The sequence below is a fragment of the Callionymus lyra genome, chromosome 16 (genome assembly GCF_982586985.1).
Source record: "Callionymus lyra chromosome 16, fCalLyr1.hap1.1, whole genome shotgun sequence".
Lineage (NCBI taxonomy): Eukaryota > Metazoa > Chordata > Actinopteri > Syngnathiformes > Callionymidae > Callionymus > Callionymus lyra.
The window spans coordinates 16,562,421-16,585,736 of NC_141833.1; the positions used below are offsets into that span (position 1 = coordinate 16,562,421).

The 23,316-nt window shown below is 40.0% G+C and overlaps 1 protein-coding gene across 2 annotated transcripts in view; it reads right to left on the reverse strand.

Annotated features, from left to right (window-relative positions):
• Window positions 1-23,316, reverse strand: part of LOC148063964 (contactin-associated protein-like 5) — a 67,511-nt gene that overhangs the window by 30,808 nt on the left and 13,387 nt on the right. The window contains exons 2-4 of one of the 2 annotated variants that reach the window (XM_087810955.1): window positions 15,864-15,974; window positions 8,676-8,869; window positions 1,146-1,293 (exon numbers count right to left, since the gene is read on the reverse strand). In XM_087810955.1, the coding sequence (XP_087667081.1) occupies window positions 1,146-1,293; window positions 8,676-8,869; window positions 15,864-15,974 (453 nt within the window). Of the gene's footprint in view, window positions 1-1,145; window positions 1,294-8,666; window positions 8,870-15,863; window positions 15,975-23,316 lie in introns of both variants that reach the window. The other variant, XM_087810954.1, reaches the window with a different exon arrangement.

Sequence of the window (23,316 nt, forward strand, 5' to 3'; positions counted from 1 at the left end):
ACAAACAGCCGCAGGAGACAAACGATCGTTTACTGCGACTCAGACGTGAGGCTCTGGATCTGGTTATTAGATCATGAACACAGTCGTTATTGAAGGAACCGACATGTTGGATGAGCCTCTTTTCAATGAAATATGGTTAAGTTTCATCGGAATGTTTAATGTTGCATTAAACAGTTCATTTGTTTTGATTTAGGAATAAATTAACATATTTTAATTAAATCATTTTGTTATATTTAAAGGTTGAGCTTGTTTTAAATCGAAATTATTGCTTTTTTTGACACGAAGAATTAGATATTAACATTACCATTAATTAATAACAAATGTTTTAAAATTAAACATTTATAAAATACCATAAATAACTAACCAGTCACATGATCATCTGTGCGTCCCACGATTGGCTGGATGTTAAATTTAGGTCTTTAGTTATTGACTGGTGACACTATTTTACATTTTTATATAGAATTTAAAGCCCACAAATTTAAAAATATTTAATTAATTTTGTTTATAATTGGATTCAGCATATCAAGCTGTATTTTAATTTTTTAATTCAATTAACAAAAAACACAAATTCAACCTTTTGATGTAAAAATAATTGAATTAAATTGTCACATTTTGATCAAATGACTGGCCTGTATGTGGCGCTGTTTTCTTCCTCAGAACTCTTGGTCTTTTTTTTAAAAACCGTCTTGTGACGAGTTACAAACTCTTATTTAGAAAGTATAAATGTCCATTAACCCTTGTGTTGTCTCTGGGTCAAGGTGACCCGAGAGACCTTTGGGTCACGTTGACCCAGAGATAATAACTCCTTAGTTTTTTTCTGGTTATTAAATATTTTTTACCATAACCACGTCCACTCTGCTGTGATTGGTCAAACACGGAGGTTAGTCACGCAGCGTCATCGATCCAGGAAGTCTCCACCTCCAATAGACTCGTTGTATAAACAAAGTGGGGCGTGATTACAGGGTGGAGGAGGAGTGAAGCCTTTATTACGTCATAATGGCTCTCGTAACCTGTTGTTCGCTGAGATTTCAGACGAACTTTATAAAGTAATGAGTTGAAAACATGATGAGAGACTCACTGTAAGACTTTGACATTTGAAACATGAGATTCTGGTTGATATTTAGGTGACGATGATCTGGACTCACTGTAGCGACACCCGTAGGTTTCCATGCGGAGTCCTGGGCGTCCGTTGAGGTTCCAGGCGAGAGGAAGGAGGCGCAGGAAGCGAGCGACTGACGGAGGCTGAAGCTTGTGCTGAACCACTGAGTCTGCGTTGTTGTTTCCTGGAAAAGACTTGACGACAAGAAACGTATGAGATGAAAGTCACGAACTAGAGGTTCAGTCTTGACTTTTATAAACATTTTCATGAAGGTAGGATCTGTTGCTTCAGTCCTGCTCATCAACACTGACTCAACACTGCAGGTTTATCTGAATATTGAAGGGTTGAATTTCTTTATTGTTGTTTTTAAGCCTTCAAATATTTGTTAAATAATTAAATATTCAACTTCAACTCAAGTCAATATAGTCCCAATAATTAAAATATATATTTTTTATAAATTCTGTATTTTTTAATTCGTAGCCTTTAATAATTTGAAAATATATATTTTCTCATTTAAATTTACAATTTACACGCAAATCATTCGCTGTGTTTGTTCGTTTTATTATTGCAATTAAACGTCCGGCCACTAGTTGGCAGCATTCATTACATCCTATATACATATATATTATTTTTGAATGTTCATTGTAAATTTTATATATATATTATATATATATATTATGGTTTAGACTAAGTGTGACTAAATGAAAATAATTATTTTGTATAAAAAAAGTATTAACGTTCAAATTTTCACTGCGTTTGTTCATTTTTGTGTTGCATTGAAACTCCCGACCACTAGATGGCAGCAGTCATTCCGTCCTTCGGTAGCAAAAGCAACAATGAAATCCAGGCGATGACTGAGGATGAGAGGATACAGTTGACTCCAGCAGCTTTTAATGTTTTAACTTATTTAGTGATTTTTTTAAATTCAACCTTTAAATATATCAAATTATAGAATTCAATGAAAATAAATTCAACCTCTAAAATGAGAAATCATTTAATTATTCATTAAAAAAGTACAACATATGAAATGTTTCTTTCAATATTCCGATGCTGAACCTCCACGTGGACCTGGCGAGAGCCTGCAGACCAGGATCAGGTTCACACTGGTGTGTCTTCAGACTCTTTATCTTCACGAAGCTCCGGTGAAAGATGAGCCACAATCTTCCGCCGCAAACCTCCTGAGCTTCAATCAAGGCTGTCGTTCATCACAGAAGCTCCGTGAGCTTCCGTCACACTTTCATTTCCTTCTCCCACATGATGAACACCAGCGACACGTCAACACACTCGTCGACACACTCGTCAACACACTCGTCAACACACTCGTCAACACACTCGTCCGCCAGGAGATGACAGTGAAGTCACAACTGTGTGGGTTTTATTGACTCCGGTTTCCTCCCCAGAATAAAGACCCTTTGATGATCCCTGACGGCGATAAAGAAAGTCATGCTTATGATATCTCAGCTACGTGAGGTTCTTAAAACAAATAACGTTTTGAAGAACATCTGATCTTTATACAAGTCCATCAGTGTCATCAGACCTTCGAGAAGTCATGTGATCGTCTGAGCAACGCATGATTGGCTGAGATTAAGTAGCTCGTTAACTCATTAATATTTACTAGTTTCACTTTTAAACTAGCATTTTTATACTGAATTGAAAAGGCTACAAATGAATAAAAACATATTTTAAAAACGTTGAAAAATAAGAATATGAAATTCTATGTGCAAGAGTTTTTTAATTCTATAATTAAAAACATTTTTCAACTTTTAAATATAGAAATGAAGTGAACTTAATTATTTAATAAAATTAATAAAATTAAATGAAATAAATAAAAGTAAAAGTAAACGTTTAAGTAAAAGTACCACTAAAAATAAAAAAATACATAATTCAACTGTTCAATCCAAAAATGATTGAATTCAACTATTAAAGAAGTTAAACTAAATTAAAATTAAAAAATAAATTAAAATTTCAACATTTGAAATGTTAAAATGTTCTGATGATCTATTTGGAAAAAAAACCGCCTTTTATACAGTAATTACAACGGGTGTTATATCACATGTTTTTTTTTTACAAGTTACAATTAACATTTAAAACGTTCGTTCATTTTTGTGCCGCAATCAAAGTTCTGACCACTAGAGGGCACCATTACGTCCTCAGCAGCTTAAGGAACAATGACATTTCTTACCAATTACCAATTTCTTTCAAAATTAATAAATAAAAAAGCAACTTTTTGATCTTTAGTAAATATATAGATATATATTATTCATTTTCTTTTATGATTTACAATAAAGTGTGTAAAATGTTTTTAATAACGTCCATTGTCTAGAAAGCAGCAGTCATCCTTACTAAAGGAACAATGAAATCCTGGCGATGACTGAGGACGAGAGGATACAGTCGACTCCAGATGCTATTAAAGCTGATGTTTGGACATATTTAGGTTTGAAAACAAATGAAAGTAGTTACGACTTCGTCAAGAGTCATGTGGTCTGTAAATACTACAACACCAGAGTCAAGTACTCGACAATACTACACATATATACTTGTTACTACAGTATCACGATATATAGAATTGTATCGTCAGATTCTTGTCACTACACACAAGTAATCGTCGACACAACTGTAACAATAATAGTGTGTGTGTCATGAGACGACTGTGAGATCTGACACCTTGAAATTGATGATGAAAGGAGGAAAAAAAAGGGAAAATCGTTTCCTGATTGAATCGTCCCCCGAAAAAAAAAACCATCTGACAGAGTTGATTCGTCAGGAAAGACACATGCAGAACCGGAGCGGTAAATCCCGTCTCAACCCTGAGAGCAATGAAGAGGAGTCGGGGCGACGCGACCCGACAGGCGGCGCCTTCATCTCGGGCTGAACTTATTCCTCATCGACTTTGAAAGGAAGTGAATCCTCCGACATGAAGCCCGGTGACAGGCGGTCGGACGGACGTGGGCCTCAGAGATTAGCCGTGAGCCGGCGAGACGAGGGGAACAGAAGGAAATAAAAGAGGGAGCACCAGAGGGAGGAGAGCGTGGAGAGAGGTTCTTCAGCGGCAGGAAAATGAGGAGAGGGATTAAAGTGACGGAGGAGATTTGAGGGGAAGTGTAAAGAAGCGGTCGTGGTCGCTTCCCTCGGGCGGCGGCGGCAGAGAAACAATAAGGAAAGGATGGATTGCAATATTCTCGAGGAGCCTCGGGCTTCAGAGGAGAGAATAAAAGCTTCTCGGAGCCAGAGAGAGAACAGAGGAGCGCCAGAAGTCGGACCAGATTCTGCCTTCCACTGACTGGCTTTTTTTTTTTTAAGCGCAGGGTGTTGGAGTCAGATCAACGCGCTTGAGCTCAGAACTTCCACCATTAGCTGGATTTGACAAACGCATGATCAGCAGATTCTCGGCGGAGCTTCGGAACAAAACGTGGCGTTTCATCCCGGATGAGCGTCTGAGGAACATTGACTTTTAACTCTTGGTTCTGTAGTCGGTCCACAGTGAATGCTCACTGAACACAGGGAAATCAACCAAACTACTGTTTTTAAAAACACTTCAAATGACCTCAGTATGGAAGTATATATATATATATATATATAAATATATATATATATATTTCATTTTTTTTTACATTTGACCAATTTCTTTATTGAAAAGTTTTTGAACTATTAAAAAAAAAAGGTTTATATTTTTTGAGTTACATTGTTTTTGGGAACGATTGAATTCAATAGTTTTTATATTTAAAGGTTTACTTATTTGTTCAGGCTTTTTCCTTGATTTTCCTGAACTCTTGTTGTGTTATCAGTTTTATCTTGATCTTTAAAGTATATACTTTATTGAGTATTGTTTTGATTGTTTAAGCGCTTTGTGAGCCTGGTCTGGAAAAGCGCTATATAAATAAAAATGACTTACTTACTTATTTTAATAATTAAAATCCAAATAGTTTATTTTTTAATCCTAGTCTTTTAAATTCGATACAAAAATTAAAATGGATGAATCGTTACAAAATATTTACACAGTTTTATATTTTAATTCCAATCGTTTAAACATTTATCTTCTAAATCCAATTTTTTTTTTAAATTCGTAGCCTTTTAAATTCACTTTTAAAAATTCAATTATTAAAACACGTAAACGTTAAAATATGAAAACTATTGAATTCAATCATTCAAAACACAAATAAATACTTTAATGTAGAAAAATTGAAATAAATGATTTAAAAAAATAATTAAATGCCTTAAATTGTTTTTCAAAAATTCAATAAAATATTTCAAAGTGTAAAAATAATTAAAATGTTAAATTAAACTTTGAAATATTCTGATGACACAGCAGGTCACGTGTTCTTCAACCAAACACATAACGACTACTTCTTCAGTTGAAATGACCTTTCGAAGTCAAAGCCACACATCATCAAGGTCGACTTGAACAGATCCTCAGGTTGTCTTCAGACTCTGAATATTCTTCTTCTGCTTCAACATTCCGGGCGAGCGTCGAGGATCATGTCAGCGAGACACGTCGTGCAGCGAGACACGTCGTGCAGCGAGACACGTCGTGCAGCGAGACACGTCGTGCAGCGAGACACGTCGAGCAGCGAGACACGTCGTGCAGCGAGACACGTCGTGCAGCGAGACACGTCGTGCAGCGAGACACGTCGTGCAGCGAGACACGTCGTGCAGCGAGACACGTCGTGCAGCGAGACACGTCGAGCAGCGAGACACGTCGTGCAGCGAGACACGTCGAGCAGCGAGACACGTCGTGCAGCGAGACACGTCGTGCAGCGAGACACGTCGAGCAGCGAGACACGTCGTGCAGCGAGACACGTCGAGCAGCGAGACACGTCGAGCAGCGAGACACGTCGTGCAGCGAGACACGTCGTGCAGCGAGACACGTCGAGCAGCGAGACACGTCGTGCAGCGAGACACGTCGTGCAGCGAGACACGTCGAGCAGCGAGACACGTCGTGCAGCGAGACACGTCGTGCAGCGAGACACGTCGAGCAGCGAGACACGTCGTGCAGCGAGACACGTCGAGCAGCGAGACACGTCGTGCAGCGAGACACGTCGTGCAGCGAGACACGTCGAGCAGCGAGACACGTCGAGCAGCGAGACACGTCGTGCAGCGAGACACGTCAGTGCGTCAGCGGCCGGACACGAGACGCTCGATAACCATTAAGTCGACGACTTGTTGACAGAGTCGAGGCTCGACTTTGAGCAGCGACGAGCGACGAGTCTCTGACAATGAAGAGCTTCATGATCGGAATGAAGAGTTCGAGGAAGAAGCAGCGAAACACAAACTCTCAAGTGAACGTGTGGAAACATCCACAGACACACACTACGAGTGTGTTAATGACCTTCTTACTGTGTGTAGTCTTTGTGTGTGTCTTTTTAGAAGAGAATGTGTGTCAAGCTTTCCTTTGACTGTGTGTGTGTAAATCCTTGTAAGTGTGTGTAGATCCTTGTAAGTGTGTGTAGATCCTTGTAAGTGTGTGTAGATCCTTGTAAGTGTGTGTAGATCCTTGTAAGTGTGTGTAAATCCTTGTAAGTGTGTGTAGATCCTTGTAAGTGTGTGTAGATCCTTGTAAGTGTGTGTAGATCCTTGTAAGTGTGTGTAGATCCTTGTAAGTGTGTGTAGCTCCTTGTAAGTGTGTGATGCTCCTTGTTTGTGTGTGACGCTCATTGTAAGTGTGTGTAGATCCTTGAAAGTGTGTGACGCTCCTTGTAAGTGTGTGACGCTCCTTGTAAGTGTGTGATGCTCCTTGTAAGTGTGTGACGCTCCTTGTAAGTGTGTGACGCTCCTTGTAAGTGTGTGATGCTCCTTGTTTGTGTGTGACGCTCCTTGTAAGTGTGTGACGCTCCTTGTAAGTGTGTGACGCTCCTTGTAAGAGTGTGATGCTCCTTGTAAGTGTGTGATGCTCCTTGTAAGTGTGTGACGCTCCTTGTAAGAGTGTGACGCTCCTTGTAAGTGTGTGACGCTCCTTGTAAGTGTGTGATGCTCCTTGTAAGTGTGTGACGCTCCTTGTAAGAGTGTGACGCTCCTTGTAAGTGTGTGACGCTCCTTGTAAGTGTGTGATGCTCCTTGTAAGTGTGTGACGCTCCTTGTAAGTGTGTGACGCTCCTTGTAAGTGTGTGACGCTCCTTGTAAGAGTGTGATGCTCCTTGTAAGTGTGTGATGCTCCTTGTAAGTGTGTGACGCTCCTTGTAAGAGTGTGACGCTCCTTGTAAGTGTGTGATGCTCCTTGTTTGTGTGTGACGCTCATTGTAAGTGTGTGATGCTCCTTGTAAGTGTGTGACGCTCATTGTAAGTGTGTGTAGATCCTTGTAAGTGTGTGATGCTCCTTGTTTGTGTGTGACGCTCATTGTAAGTGTGTGTAGATCCTTGAAAGTGTGTGACGCTCCTTGTAAGTGTGTTACGCTCCTTGTAAGTGTGTTACGCTCCTTGTAAGTGTGTGACGCTCCTTGTAAGTGTGTGACGCTCCTTGTAAGTGTGTGACGCTCCTTGTAAGTGTGTGACGCTCCTTGTAAGTGTGTGACGCTCCTTGTAAGTGTGTGACGCTCCTTGTTAGTGTGTGACGCTCCTTGTAAGTGTGTGACGCCCCTTGTAAGTGTGTGACGCTCCTTGTAAGTGTGTGACGCTCCTTGTAAGTGTGTGACGCCCCTTGTAAGTGTGTGACGCTCCTTGTAAGTGTGTGACGCTCCTTGTAAGTGTGTGTAGCTCCTTGTAAGTGTGTGATGCTCCTTGTTTGTGTGTGACGCTCATTGTAAGTGTGTGTAGATCCTTGAAAGTGTGTGACGCTCCTTGTAAGTGTGTTACGCTCCTTGTAAGTGTGTTACGCTCCTTGTAAGTGTGTTACGCTCCTTGTAAGTGTGTTACGCTCCTTGTAAGTGTGTTACGCTCCTTGTAAGTGTGTTACGCTCCTTGTAAGTGTGTGACGCTCCTTGTAAGTGTGTGACGCTCCTTGTAAGTGTGTGACGCTCCTTGTAAGTGCGTTACGCTCCTTGTAAGTGTGTGACGCTCCTTGTAAGTGTGTTACGCTCCTTGTAAGTGTGTGACGCTCCTTGCAAGTGTGTGACGCTCCTTGTAAGGGTGTTACGCTCCTTGTAAGTGTGTGACGCTCCTTGTAAGGGTGTGACCCTCCTTGTAAGTGTGTGACGCTCCTTGTAAGTGTGTGACGCTCCTTGTAAGTGCGTTACGCTCCTTGTAAGTGTGTGACGCTCCTTGTAAGTGTGTTACGCTCCTTGTAAGTGTGTGACGCTCCTTGCAAGTGTGTGACGCTCCTTGTAAGGATGTTACGCTCCTTGTAAGTGTGTGACGCTCCTTGTAAGGGTGTGACGCTCCTTGTAAGTGTGTGACGCTCCTTGCAAGTGTGTGACGCTCCTTGTAAGGGTGTGACGCTCCTTGTAAGGGTGTGACGCTCCTTGTAAGGGTGTTACGCTCCTTGTAAGGGTGTGACGCTCCTTGTAAGTGTGTGACGCTCCTTGCAAGTGTGTGACGCTCCTTGTAAGGGTGTGACGCTCCTTGTAAGGGTGTGACGCTCCTTGTAAGGGTGTGACGCTCCTTGTAAGTGTGTGACGCTCCTTGTAAGTGCACTTACAAGACTCACCCCGATGCTCTCCTCCTGCCGGTACTGTCTCCAGTTGTGTCCCGTGTCGCTGAACATCAGCAGGTACGACGTCAGCCAATCGGAGCTGCCGTAGCGTCCCTGGGTGGCGACCGCCGTGATGGTGGTTCTCTGGCCGAGGTCGACCTCCAACCACTGGTGTGTGTCGGAGGTCAGGGGAGACCAGCCGCCCGCCCCTGGACACGAGAAAGACATTCAAGCTGTGGACACGACTCTGTCAAACAAGAGGGATGAAGGAGATTTTCAACATGTTTTGACAGATGAAACCAAAAAGAGCCGACGCTGCAACAACACGACTCGCAGCACGAGTAGAAAAACTACAGGAAGCCGCCGTCGTCAGCTCTCAAGTCATTTAGTCGCCGCCGCGGTGAGAAGTGGTTCTGACCCGAAACTAAGGAAATTCCCAGAAGCCATTACTCACTCGACCGACCGTCGCGTCGGCCGGCGGGAGCGAAGGAGAGGGCGTCCTCTCGGGTGTTCAACCAGCCGGAGGAAAACTGAGCCGTGACAGCGAGGACGGAGACGCTGACGCCGAGGTTTCTGGGCGTCAAACCCCGTCAGTTCAGAGGAGGGTCAGGTGTCCTGTCACTTCCAATTACACCTGGACCGATTCACCAGGAAGCTCGAGGTTAATGGATGTCAGACTTTTTTTCAAGGTAGTGTGAGGTACGGTAAGTGTGGCGACATCTCCAGAGTCAGGTGACCCTTACTAGCATCAGGGCTAACTGTAGCAGCTAATCAAGGCTAATTGTAGCTAACAAGCTAACATGATTGAGGCCTCACGGTACAACTTTTGTACTACTATATGGGAGCAGGGGATACAGATAACTGTTAGTACAGCTATCCATGTGATGACTGAGGACGAGAGGATACAGTCGACTGAAGCCGGGTGATACTTGCTGACATCACGGCTAACTGTAGCTAACGCGAATGAGGTCTCACAGGATACAGATAGCTGTTAGTAAAGCTACCCTCCGAGATCCCGGCGATGACTGAGGACGAGAGGATACAGTCGACTCCAGCGGCTTTTGAAGCTGATGTTTGGACATATTTTGGTTTCAAAACAAATGAAAGCAGTTACGACTTCATCAAGAGTCATGTGGTCTGTAAATTCTGCAACAATACTACACATATATCATTGTTACTACAGTATCACTATATATCGTATCGTTGCCCCTGTATCGTGATACCCATCGCCAGATTCTTGCCAATACAGAAAGCTACATGGTGTTAGCTTAGCCTGAAAGTAAAACCCTTCACCTGGAGTAAACATTTCCTCCATCTTTAATCTCGCGAGTCTTTCGTATATTCGTGTCTGACAAATATACCGTAGCCGTGAGTACAACTGTACAAACTCAATTGTAAAAATGTAAACATGGATAATCCAGCTCAGTTTATATATGCAGAGAAATCTAAATAAGAGATACAAGTACCTATTCCTTCGATATCGATACTTTCTACAATACCAATACCATGAGATTGATTGCAACAGAAATCTAATTATATTATACATTTTGCAAACTTGGGTTTCATTTTTTCAGCTTCGGAAAAGGGTCCAAAATTCTGTTCCTACGGAAAAACAAATAATTTTCAAGTATTAATATATAATTTTATTAACTATTTAAAAGATTTTAGTTTTCTTTTTAATCAATATACGCTTCAATTACAACGTTAACTGAAATTAAATGAACTTCATTTAGTTGCGAAGAGACTCTATGAATTAATCATAAAATGAAGTGTTTGGCGTATCGACCAATCACAACAGAGGTGTATAAAAACGACAAACGCCGCAACCACCTTGATATAGATCTATATATCCTGAAAGTAGAAGCATGTTTTAATACTTGTGTTACTATAGCATGGTCGGTCGATTACTCAAAAAAAACCCGACGTTCTCTGAAGTCTTTGTCGCCATTTTGACTCTCCACTAACATCAGACCCGGCAGATTGAAACTACTCTCTGACCGTCTTGAGGAAATCATTGTCTTCATAAATAGGAAAGAGCTGCAACAGGTGAGGTGTATAAAAATGTTGACTCTCCACTAACATCAGACCCGGCAGATTGAAACTACTCTCTGACCATCTTGAGGAAATCATTGTCTTCATGAAGAGGAAAGAGCTGCAACAGGTGAGGTGTATAAAAATGTTGACTCTCCACTAACATCAGACCCGGCAGATTGAAACTACTCTCTGACCATCTTGAGGAAATCATTGTCTTCATGAAGAGGAAAGAGCTGCAACAGGTGCGAGGAATCTTCAGGCGACAGATGCAGTGAGGAGGAAGTAGAACCTGATGAATGGAGGAGCGAGGGAGGAGCTGAAGGAGCAGAGGAGCAGCTGGAGAGACGAGTAAACGTCGCGACACCTGCCGAGTCGGAACATTTGCATGATAATGCAGAGTCTGGAGGGTCATCTCCGCCTGATGGAGGGGGGGGGGGCGGCCCGACAGCAAACTAATGGTTCCGGACCCGACAGAACCGTCTGAGCAGCAAACACATGTTTATAAAGAAAGAAGAGAAAATGTTCTTTTAGGCTCGTTGTTGTGACTGAGAAAGATGGAGTCGATGTTTGTGCTCAACCGACCACACAAATCATTCCAAATATAATTTATATAAATGATTTTAATTCCAAAAATAAAACCAAAACAGACATTAAATATGATTGATATGATAAAGAAATAAATGCTGAATGCTAGCATAACTCTAGCTTTTGAATGTGTTAGCATAAACGTGGCTAACTTGCTGGAGCAACAGTTGTGGATTTGAACCAGTTGCAACTTTCTTTAATTTTTTCATCTATTATTGATTCATATTTGAAACTTTAAACTATTCAATCACCATTAAAAATTGAACTCTTAACTTTCCTTGTTTATTCTAGCTGTTCTTTTTGTTTACTTTGTTTTGTGCACATTTCATTGAAGATTCATATTCAATTAAAATACATTCACTCTATTTACGTCTTTTTTTTAATGGTCAATAGTTTATTATCAAGGGCAGGTTTGTTGTTTTAAAGTATTTAAAATAATATAAATTATAATAAACATTTTTATTTACAACGTTACACGTGTGTGTGTGTTTTATCTAAAAGTTTTTTTAAACATATATATATATATATTTTTTGAGAATAAAAATATGTTTTCTCTATTTAACATGTTCTTTTTAAAATTAATAATGGATAAAAAGATCAGTTTTGAAAATTCCATTTACTTTTTATTATTTGAAAACTTCTTATCTTAAAAATTATGTTATTTTTTCTTTACATATTTATTGATTTAATCTATATAAAATACTATAAATAATAATTAGGCATTTGATTTACAAACATCTTTCGAATTATTATTCCTAATTTATTGTATTTTTAATGTATCATAGGTATTATTTATTTTATACTTCTAAGAACAACTTTTTAATCATTTTTATATATTTCTTTAACCTCGTAACACTTGCATTAGGTCATTTTACAACATAAATTCACTTCTATTTTTCGTGTCTGACTCTATATATGTGAGGAGAGGAACCATCTTGGCCCTCTGGCTCAGCTCGTTTCATTCTCCACAGCCTCACAGTCCAAGACTCAAAACTCTCAGCTCTTCCAGACTCAGGTAAAAAGCTAAAAACTTTCATTAAAAACGAGCCGCGATATCATCGACAGAAGTCGAACTGTGACCTCACAACCGTTCCAATTAAAAAAAACTATTTCACTTCCAAATCAAATCCTTTTTTTTTTTTTTTATTTCGGGAGGGATTATCTCTGCAGCACAATTATTATTTTCTTACTCAAGTCTGTAATTACTGTTTGACACCGATGCCTATCAGCCAGTGTGGAAACACGCGTCTGGAAAAAATGAGTTTCTGCTGATGAAGACGAGGAACAGAAGGTCAGAAGACAGAAAATTAAGATGAAAAGAAAAAAGAAAATTTAGCAAAGCGGGCGAGGAAGAAATGCTCAGTCACTCAGATTTCCCAGAAGCCTTCACCAAATGCAAGTTCCTGTTTAAAACAAAAGATAAATATTCAGTGTGTGTTGAAGTTCATTCCTCACTGTACCAGAACAACAGCGTCCGACGTGTTCCTGGATCCCTGATTAAATCCCGGGTATGGATTTGTTGTTGCGTTCCAGCACTCGCTGCTCATTAAGCAGGTAAATGAATTGAGATTGAAGCGAATCCTCGGAGAACGTGGCGCAGAAACAGCGGCGGCAGGAGATGGAAATAAGATGGATTCATTTATTCATCGATTTCTGAGGCGAGCACCTGGAATATCTGATACTTCCGGAGAGGGGGAGCGAGAGGGGGGGTCGCCTGATGGATAAACTGAACGTGTTGCTGCTGACGAGGCAGATGAACTTTGAACCCACAACCTTTGCTGTTTCCATAAAATCGAATTAACGTCCAGGTCTGAATATTTTAGACGACTCAAAGCACGAGTCGACAGATTTTATCCGAGGTTGGATATATTGTATATAATTTAACCAAAAATATGTTAATTTCCCTCGGATTTATACTTTAATTAAGACCTTGGGTTGTTCTTTGTGTTATTATTTAATTTAATAATTTACCATTTATAAGTTCATACAGTGCATTAAAAAAAACATAGTCATTTTCTGATAAGTTAAAATACATCAAGGCATCTTTTTTAATTAACAATAGTTCCATGATTTCTTTTTTAATTAACAATAGTTTCATGATTTCCTTTTAGTTAACAATAGTTTTATGATATTTTTCTGATCATATTTAAGATATAATTTGTTTTTTTATTTGTTTACCAACATATTTATCATCCAATCCATTATATTATTTACCACATTCTCCCTTTTTGTAGATTAACGATAGTTCCACGACTTATTTTTAATGATAATATTTTTATTCTCTTTTCCTTTGTTTACCAACATATTTATCCATTCAATCCATTTCAAATAAAAAATACATTTAAATTAGATTAAAAACACATCATTACATGATTTTATTTTTCAGATAATATTTTGGATTTTATTTGTTATTTTCATTTTTAGGGAACAATCGTTTTTCAAAAAATATTTACAGAATTTTGTATTTAAAAAATTGAAATGAAAAGCAACATACAATTTATTACATTTATTTCTATATTTAGGACAGATTTGTTCTTTGAATATAAATATATATATATATATAGAGAGAGAGAGATATATATATATATAGTTGTGTTAGGTTATAGTTAATAATAAAAAAAAAAAGTATATAGTTATTTTAAATTGTTATAAATATATAAATACTTTTTTTTTTAATTAACAATATTTCCATGATTTATTTTCTTCAAATATTTTGTATTTGATCTGTTTTTATTTTTAAGACAGATTTTGTAATAAGCTATTGTAAGTAAGTAAGTAAGTAATTTTTATTTATATAGCGCTTTTCCAGGCCAGGGTCACAAAGCGCTTAAACAATCAAAACAATACTCAAAAATTGTCTTTTCTTCCCGATATATTTATTAATTAAATCAATATGAAATACAAATACAATAACGGCATTTTGTGTATTTCAATATTTAATTATATAATAATTTATTCCTGCTTTATTGTTTATTTTACATTTCTCAAAATAACTTTTTAAATAATTGATAACATTTTTATCGGACGCTCGTGCTCTTGGGTTTATACAGACGTCGTCACTCTGACTTGGGAACACCTCGTGTTTCCCCAGATAAGCCTTAGTTTGTCATTTGAGCCGAAAATGTAAAAACAAACGCGACTCGAGTCTTCGGCAGCATCACAGCTCACTTCCTGGGCGGTTGAGAAGCAGATTAAAGCCTCGACTCGTCTTTGATGTGCAGATAAGGCGAGCCGGCGCGTTCCCTCAAGAATCCTCTCGGCGTTTTGTCAAAGCCTCACGTCACAAATCACAACAAGACTCCCCGCCGAGTGTTTGTCTGCACAACACAAGCAGGTTCATCTCTCTGCCAACACCCAGCAGCCGGCGCTCCGGAGGGACGGCCGGGAAACTCCCGAGTCCTTGACGGACGGTTATTTCTGTCTTCGCAAACTTTTTATTGGTCCCGACAGACGCTGGCGTTCCAACGCCGCGCCGCCGACAGGAAGCGAGAACAATCCATGGACATAAACTGGCGTTATAGAGAAGCGACGGTTTTATTAGCCATCGACCTTCGACGTCTCTCAGGAAGAGATTTTTAAAAAGTTTACTCTTTTAAAGAATAATCCGACAACTAAACACAGAGCAGATGCACCTGCACCAGTCAAGAGTCACGCACGTCGAATCATTTGATTGTTGGAATAAAAACTGGAAGTAAAAAAAACAAGATATTTCAAATGATGACAGTAAACAAATCCTCTAAAACACACACAGCTGCAGCGATGAGTTCACTGAGAGGGAGTGAGACACACAATTCAAACTAGTGAGTCTGAAATAGGGGTGTGAGAAAGTATTGATACACTTTTCTATCTTTCAACCGTATCGACAATCAACAGCACTGTATCGATTTTTATTTTGGTTCTTAAAAAAATGAATTTTATAATTTTGTTTTCGTAATTCATTAAATCGTTTGTAATAGAATAACTCCATTTTTTATTTACAATAATTGACTTTAAAGTTTCATACTGATTATTCGTGTGTTGCAATTAAACTTCCTAAGGCTAGATGACAGCATTAATTTTGTATGAAATCTTGCGAGACCCCAGCGATGACTGAGGACGAGAGGATACAGTCGACTCCAGCCGGGTGATCCTTGCTGACATCACGGCTAACTGTAGCTAACGCGAATGCGGCCTCACAGGATACAGATAGCTGTAAGTACAGCTACCCTCTGAGTTAATGGCGATGACTGAGGACGAGAGGATACAGTGGACTCCAGTGGCTTTTAAAGCTGATGTTTGGACATATTTTGATTTCAAAACCAATGAAAGCAGTTACGACTTCGTCAAGAGTCATGTGGTCTGTAAATACTACAACACCAGAGTCAAGTACTCGACAATACTACAAATATATACTTGTTACTACAGTATTACAATATGTTGTATATTTGCCACTTTATCGTGATACGTATCGTATCACTAGATTCTTGCCATTATACACTCCTCGTCTTAAAGTGATATTATTTAGGTCAAGAAAACTACAGTTAAAGCTGGATGGTGTTTGTGAAAGAGGAAACAGGTCCACGGGTCAAAGGGTTCTGGACTCACCTTCTCTCCGGTTGAGTTTGGCGAAGCTCGGGCTGTGACCGCTGGACAGTTGGGAGGAGCTTGTGAAGGACGAGGGAGGAAGGTTGGACACCAGGGAGGCGTCACACGCTTCTGTACGACACAGAAGAAACAACGAAAACGTCAGTAAATTCACCACACATTGAACTTCTACTCTGTAAAGATGTGTTTAGTAACTCACTGTGTTGTCTTTCTTCTTATGTCCAAACAAAACCATTCAATTCTCCAATGCTAATTTAGCATGTTAGCATCTCTGTTTTTCGTTAAGATTAGCTTTTCTTTCCTTTAAACAAACTTCTCATGTAGTTTCCCTTGCACTCTTCCTACTCCTCAGCCGTGACAGTCGTCTCCACCCTGGCTCTACTCTCTTCTTCACCTTCTGCATCACACTTTCTAAACATGGCCGCCTGCTCACTGGCAGGTGATTGGTCGAGCTGTGTCAGGCCAAAATATGTCAACCTATCGTTATCGCTCCTTTTAGCGTTTGTTTCCGTGAAAAAACTCGACTTTATCGTCTTCTCAGAGAAACACTCAGGGACCCCCGACCCACTCCCCGGGACCAGAACCGGTCCGTGAGGAATTTATTACCGGAACCGCATAGAAAGAGAAAATCATTTACAGAATTTCTTTTTGATTTGATTATTACTGTCTGAAATTTTTATATATTTTTTTTTTGCAAAGAGCATTTTTTCTCTGACGAAAACAATTGTCTGTGACTCAAGTTTACCCAAAAATAAACCTGTTAACTAGTGAAAATAAGTGGAACACAAAGTATTTTTGATTTATTTGTATAGTAAGTAAGTAAGTAATAGTTATTTGTAAATATCTTTCTAGACCAGGGTCACAAGACGCTTGAACAATCAAAAGCAATACACAGTTTGAAACTGCCGGTTCGGTTCGTGAATATCAGGCCACCTATAAACCAAAAGATTGCGGACACAAGGGGGCGCTGTAGCTATGAAATATATATATAAAAAAACGACTCATAACTGAGAGTGATTTGATGAGAGAAAATATTCCGGAGCGTTTCAAGAAACATTTCACGTCAGATAAACAACTTTTGTAAGAGCAGGTGTTTCAGGTGACGATGATGTTGTCGAGCACTTTACAGCTCGGATGGAAATCCAGGTGAGCCTCTCCACTCATTCAGAATGCAAATACCAAAACTTCCAAACACTGCCGCTCTCACCCCGAATGACTCCACAAACCGAGTGCCAAGAGCTTCAGCAAACGTGATGGACGAGGGGGGAGAGTGGATGTGGAGGACGGGAGTAAACAGACCTCTGACATTCCCCCCTCAGTGGTTCCTAACAGCAGGTGCGGCGAAAACATCTCGCCCTCCTGGCTGGAGTGGCAACAATTTTGTGCTTTAAAAAGTTGTCGAGTTGAAGCGTCGCCTCTCGACGGAGCGTGAAAGCGCTGCAGTCGAGAGTGGATGTTTGGAGGGGATGATGGATTTCAAAGTCTCGGGTCAGACCACGGAGTCTGCGGCAAATGTAAGACTTTTCTTAAGACCGTGTGTGTGGATAGCAACCAACATGTGCAGCATCGTATCTTTTTATTGAAAGAAATCTATTAAATAAATACTTATGACCCTGGACAATATTGTATAAAAGTATGAAATAAATTTGAATTTTTATTTAAGACATCATTTTGTTGTGTATATTGGCAAGAATCTGGCGATAAGTATCACGATACAGGGTCAACGATACGATATATCGCGAGTACTAGACTCGCTTGAATTTACAGACCATATGACTCGACGGAGTCGTAACTGCTTTCATTTGTTTTTAAACCAAAATATGTCCAAAAAACAGCTTTAAAAGCTGCTGGAGTCGACTGTATCCTCTCGTCCCCAGTCATACCCGGGATTTCATTGTTACTTTATCTATCATATTAAATATTTTACTATAGTTCTTTTATGGTTTATAGTTCAATTAAGTGGGTGTCGGATAAATAATTTTTCTTTTTAAAATCTACATGCAATTTCATGGCGATTTTTGTGTTGCAATTAAACCTCCGGCCGCTAGATGGCAGCAGTCATTTCGTCCTCTGCGGCTAAAGGAACATTGAAATCTCACAAGATCTCTGCGGTGACTGAGGATGAGAGGATACAGTCGATACCGCAGCTTGATCAAAAACTATGATTAAAAATGTTTATACATGAGTTGAAAGCAAAAAATAAATGATTAAAAAAATGACAAAAAATCAACTGACGAGTGAATCGATATATTCTCACGCTCCTAAAAATCGGCGTATTTTTTCATCATACAATGATGATAATCATGTGGGTAATAAGGACCAGAGATAAGTTTCTACATCATTTTGGAAATGTTAAGGCCTAAAATGATTGTATTTTACACGTTTAGGACCACAAGGACGCCCTGGAGAACTCCCCGTGTCATCACCAAAGAACGATTCCACGAGACGTTCAAACCACTTCGGCGGTTTCACACAATGAAACGACTAATGATCCAGTTTTAAATCGTCTCCTGGATGAAAATGGGGATTTGAAGACTGCGCTAATGTCTACATGAATTATCATCTGAAGTCCCACACCGGTGGTCTGGACCTGCAGTGACGCGGCAGCTGTCAGGAGGAGACGGCAGGACGGGCGGCGGGAGCTCCTGCTCACCGACTCGTCTGTTTAATGGATGTTGTTCTCACCGGCGAGTCAAGAGCCAATTACTGTGATTCACGCCGGAGTTCGATCTCGAGCCACAACTCAACAACAAGTCTTTAACTTTGATTACTCTGTCAGCGCTACTGTGCTTCATCCGGACAGATCCGGGTCTGCCATGTGCCGCTCGTCCGGCAACGCTCTGATGACTCGGCTGTTTAGGCAGAACTGCTGCGTCATTCTAAACCGAGGGAAAGTTAACTTGCAAAGAGGACGAGTAACGACGACATTATCTCGACAATGTCAGCAAACGCACACCAGGCTATCAAGTACATCAGCACCTTTAGTATATCGAAGGGTTGAATTGAACACTTCAAATGTTAGGTTAAGAAACTGAATTGGTTGTAATCCATGCGTTTGTTTCTTCTCGTCTGGACTATTGTAACAGTTTGTTTTCATGTCTTAACAAGAAGGATCTGTCTCGTCTGCAGTTGATTCAGAACTCTGCAGCGAGAATTCTGACCCGCTCTAGTAGAAGAACTCACATTTCTACGATCCTTAAAACTCTTCACTGGCTTCCAGTTTCTTTCAGGATCAACTTTAAAATTCTGGTTCTTACTTTCAGATCTATTCATGGTCAGACTCCTCCTTACATCACTGATCTGATCCAGCCTTACACCCCAGCTCGGGCTCTGAGGTCTGTGGATCAGAATCTACTTATGGTTCCACGCACACGGCTCAGGACCAGAGGAGAGAAATCTTTTCAGGCTGTTGCTCCTAAGCTTTGGAACGATCTTCCTCTCTCTTTGCGCTTGATGGATCTACTGACTCCTTTAAGAAACATCTTAAGACGTTTATATTTGTTCAGGCTTTTCCTTGAATTTCTCGAACTCCTGTGTTGTTCTCAGTATTATCTTGATCTTTAAAGTATGTACTTTTTGTAGTATTGTTTTGATTGTTTAAGCGCTTTGTGACCCTGGTCTCGAAAAGCGCTATATAAATAAATATTACTTACTTACTTACTTAACGTCTGCAACCGTTTTACTTGCAAGGAGAGATGAATACAGAACCTTCTTATCAACGTCCGATTTCACCCTGAAGTGAGAGCTGTTTTTATACTATTATTTATCATCTGAGACAACAGAACAAAGTTAAGACACAAAACAGATGGCGTTAAATGAAGCAAACGAAGATGAGTGTTTCTTTCTCGCATCTTTTTGCGACTTTCTCAGACATTACGGAGCCGAAGAAAAACTAAGCAGCTCTTCAAAAAACACAAGCAGTAATTGCTGAGAATTCCTCAGTGTAACTGCATTTAGATACTGTTTAGAGACGGAAGACACGGAACTCATTTCAATCACAGCAGCGATAGAGAGAAGTCAGAGAGCAAGTTGTAGCATCTGTTTATGTTGTTCATGCCGTTCTCTACTTCTTACTTTTGTTGTCATTACCGTGTGCGTCAACGACTACGGCATCCCTTGTGTTCACCTTTGTGTGTATCTCTGTGTAAAAGTTGTAGTTTGTGTTGCATGCTTTGTTTGACATTTCTAATTATAGTTTGGGGATCATTGAGTGTAGGAAATGTGCATTTGTCATGTTTATTTGTGTCATTTTCTTATTTGTTATCTGCATGATGTCACAGCCATATGAAAAATAAGCGATGAAATTGTGTATCTAATGTCCTGTTCTTTGTTTTTACTTACGTATCATTCCCATTCTGCTCATTACTCATATCACAAGTAAATTACTTTTTGTAATTAACATTGAAATACCTGGGGTTCAGCAAATTTGATAACTCAACACATTAGCTTATTATTTCCATCAGTTACTTGGATTTTTCTTTTTATTTAATGTTGTTGTTTGTTGTTTATCATTTAATATTTTTTCTTATAACTTAATGCCATAATTTCTATTTTTTAATTTTGTATTATTGAATAATAAATTAATAAAATACTTTAATATTAAATCATTTTAATATTTAAGTCTTTGATATTCTTATTTTAATATTTCAAAATAAATGTCCCTTAATTCAATATTTCTTTATTTTTAGCCTTTTAAATACAATTTAGAAATGTTGGTATAATAGTGTCGCCAGACATTACCAATTGAGCACTCGAGTAGCTCAGTGCTCGATTATATATGTCTGGTAAGTGACACTATTATACCAACATTTTTATATTTAATTTAAAATAATAATAATAAAATAATTTTGAATGTAGACACAATATATATTTTTTAATAATTGGCATTAAAAGCCCAAACTCTAAATGATATTTAATTTTGAAAATGTTCATTTTTAAAAAATAATTTAAGATGAATTTTAATAATATAACAAAATATTAAATAATAATAAGCAAACAACACGTAATCAACATTTCAATATAGAAATGATTGGATTTAATTATTCTTAAAAACCTTTCAATCAAAAATCAATAACTTTCATAATTTAAAAATGTTAAATTCAACCATTCAATATTCCGTTGCCACTGATATACGTCCATAGACTCTAATCACTTCACGACATTCTTTATTTTCCCAGGATTCAAGTTGAGTCGGTGAAAACAAATCAATTCTTCTCTTCTGCTCTCTGAATAATATCGGGGGATAATTACTCCACGAGAGGCCAAAACCCTCCGGGGAAGACATTTGCATTCAGGAAATGTAGCACAACCTGAGAAAGTGAAGAGTTTTGGCATTTAAGAGTCGTCTGAGTGTGACCGCTGAAGCAAAACACAGACGGCTGAGAGGAAACAGAGGTGCAGCCGCTGAACCTCGACAGTGACCCTGACGCTGTCGCACCGAGACTCTCCACCACAAACTCCTCCAGGAGCTCCGGTGTCTTCTGTCAACTCCGACATCTGCCGTTTGTTCACCAGTCAGGGTTCTCCGAGGTGAGAACAAAAGCCTTACAGAAATACTTTTAGAAAGAGGGTTTTTTTTCTGAAGGTTTGTGGTTCTGTTGGGTCCCATGGACAGAGAATTTGATCTGGAGTCGTGTCCAAGTCTGAGACCATGATGGCTGAACAAGGTGTGCTGGTATCTGGGATCTCTCTTAAAGCCTCCATACGTAAGACTTAAAACTGTATTTCTGACTCAGAACAGTGTAACTGCGGTTTGTTGTTCTGTCTCGTCAATATCCCAATGATCCCAGAAGGTATTTTGTTGGGGCTTCTATGCGCTTGCAAGGGTCACTCAAGACAACCATGGAGGAGGAACCAAACAAAGAATAGTTTAAAAGATGATGATGATTCAAAGAAATGGCACCCGGTCTCCCTTGCCCAGACAACGGTCACTAGGAACTTGGAGTCAGGCTCAGGGTGGAGGCTCCAGTGCAAGGGTGTAACAGCTTAGCCTTTAGCCTAAAAGGCACTGCGAGACCACCTTTCTGTGGGTCCACTATCTGTTGGAGGGGCCAAAGGGTTCTGGAGCAATGTGAGCTGGAGTCCCAGCGATGAAGGTTCATCTAGAATCTCTTTGTCTTTTGAACTGCTGGAGTCTTCTTTGCCCAGTCGTGGGTCACTAGGAACTTTCCCTGGAGTCAGGTCTAGGGTGGAGGCTCTGGTGCAAGGATGTAACAGCTGAGCCTGTGGTCTGAAATGCACTGTGGGACCATCTTCCAATGTGAGCTTTAGTCCGAGCTACGAAGGTTCATCTTAAATCTCTTTGTCTTTTGAACTGCTAGTGTGTTCCAGACGAAAGTCCCTAGAAACCTCAACCTGGAGCAAGGCCTGGGGTAAAAGGTCAGGCCTAAAAGGTACCATGGGCACATCTTTCTATGGGTTCCCTATACATGGGAGGTGCCAAAGGGTCCTGGAGCAATGTGAGCTCGGTAGTGGTCAAAGTCCTTGGTGGTATGATCGCATCTCTTTGGTGGGGAAGGAGTCCAAACTGGCTCACAAGGTCCTCTCTCAAGTTAGTCTTACAATTGGACCGCCTTCCTATTGGTCACTCTATGTGGGAGGGGCCTACGGGTCCAGAAACAATGTGAGCTGGGTAATGTGCAAAGACCTTGGTGGTATGATCCAATCTCCAGAGACATGGAATGTGGTCTCTCGGATGGTAATGGAGCCCGAGCTGGTGAAGGAGGTCCTTTCTCAGGTAAACCTCCAATATAGGACCATCTTTTTATTGGTTTACTATATGTGGGAGGGGCCAAACAGGTCAGGAGCAAAGTGAGCTGGGTAGTCGTTAAAGCCCTTGGCAGTATGATCGCATCTTCAGGTGCATGGAATGTAGTCTCTCTGGTGGGGAAGGAGCTCAAACTGGCAAACAAGGTGCTCTCTCCCAAGTTAGTCTTACAATTGGACCACCTTCCTTCAAACGGGTCAGGATCTATAGTGGCCAAAGACTTTAGCGGTGTGATCCTATCTCTAGGCACATAAACAGGTCCACAACTTCCTCTCTCAAGCGAATCTAAAACGTAGCTATATCCGCTGGAGGGCGTCTAATGTTCTGGGAACATCAAAATGGCAGATCGGATAATTGTACCATCAATCTAGCAGAGATGAATCCAAGAAAAAACTGTTCGAAAGTCCATGATCAACTTCTGGCCTCAGATCCCAGCAACAACGATCCACTCACCAGCACATCATCTGCGTACAAGCAGATAATCACCAATAACAACATGTGTACAGAATGTTTCCTGTCCTCCAGCGGGTTTGATGAAGATGCGACCTGACGTTTGTTATCTCGTCTCTCCGCGCTCGCCGCCTCTGGCTGGAAATGAATCCGTCTGACAGAAGCAGCACCTGCTCGCCGGCTAACAAGAAGAATATTTGTTCTTTACGTCGCCGCAGTTGTCCAGCCGTCAATCCC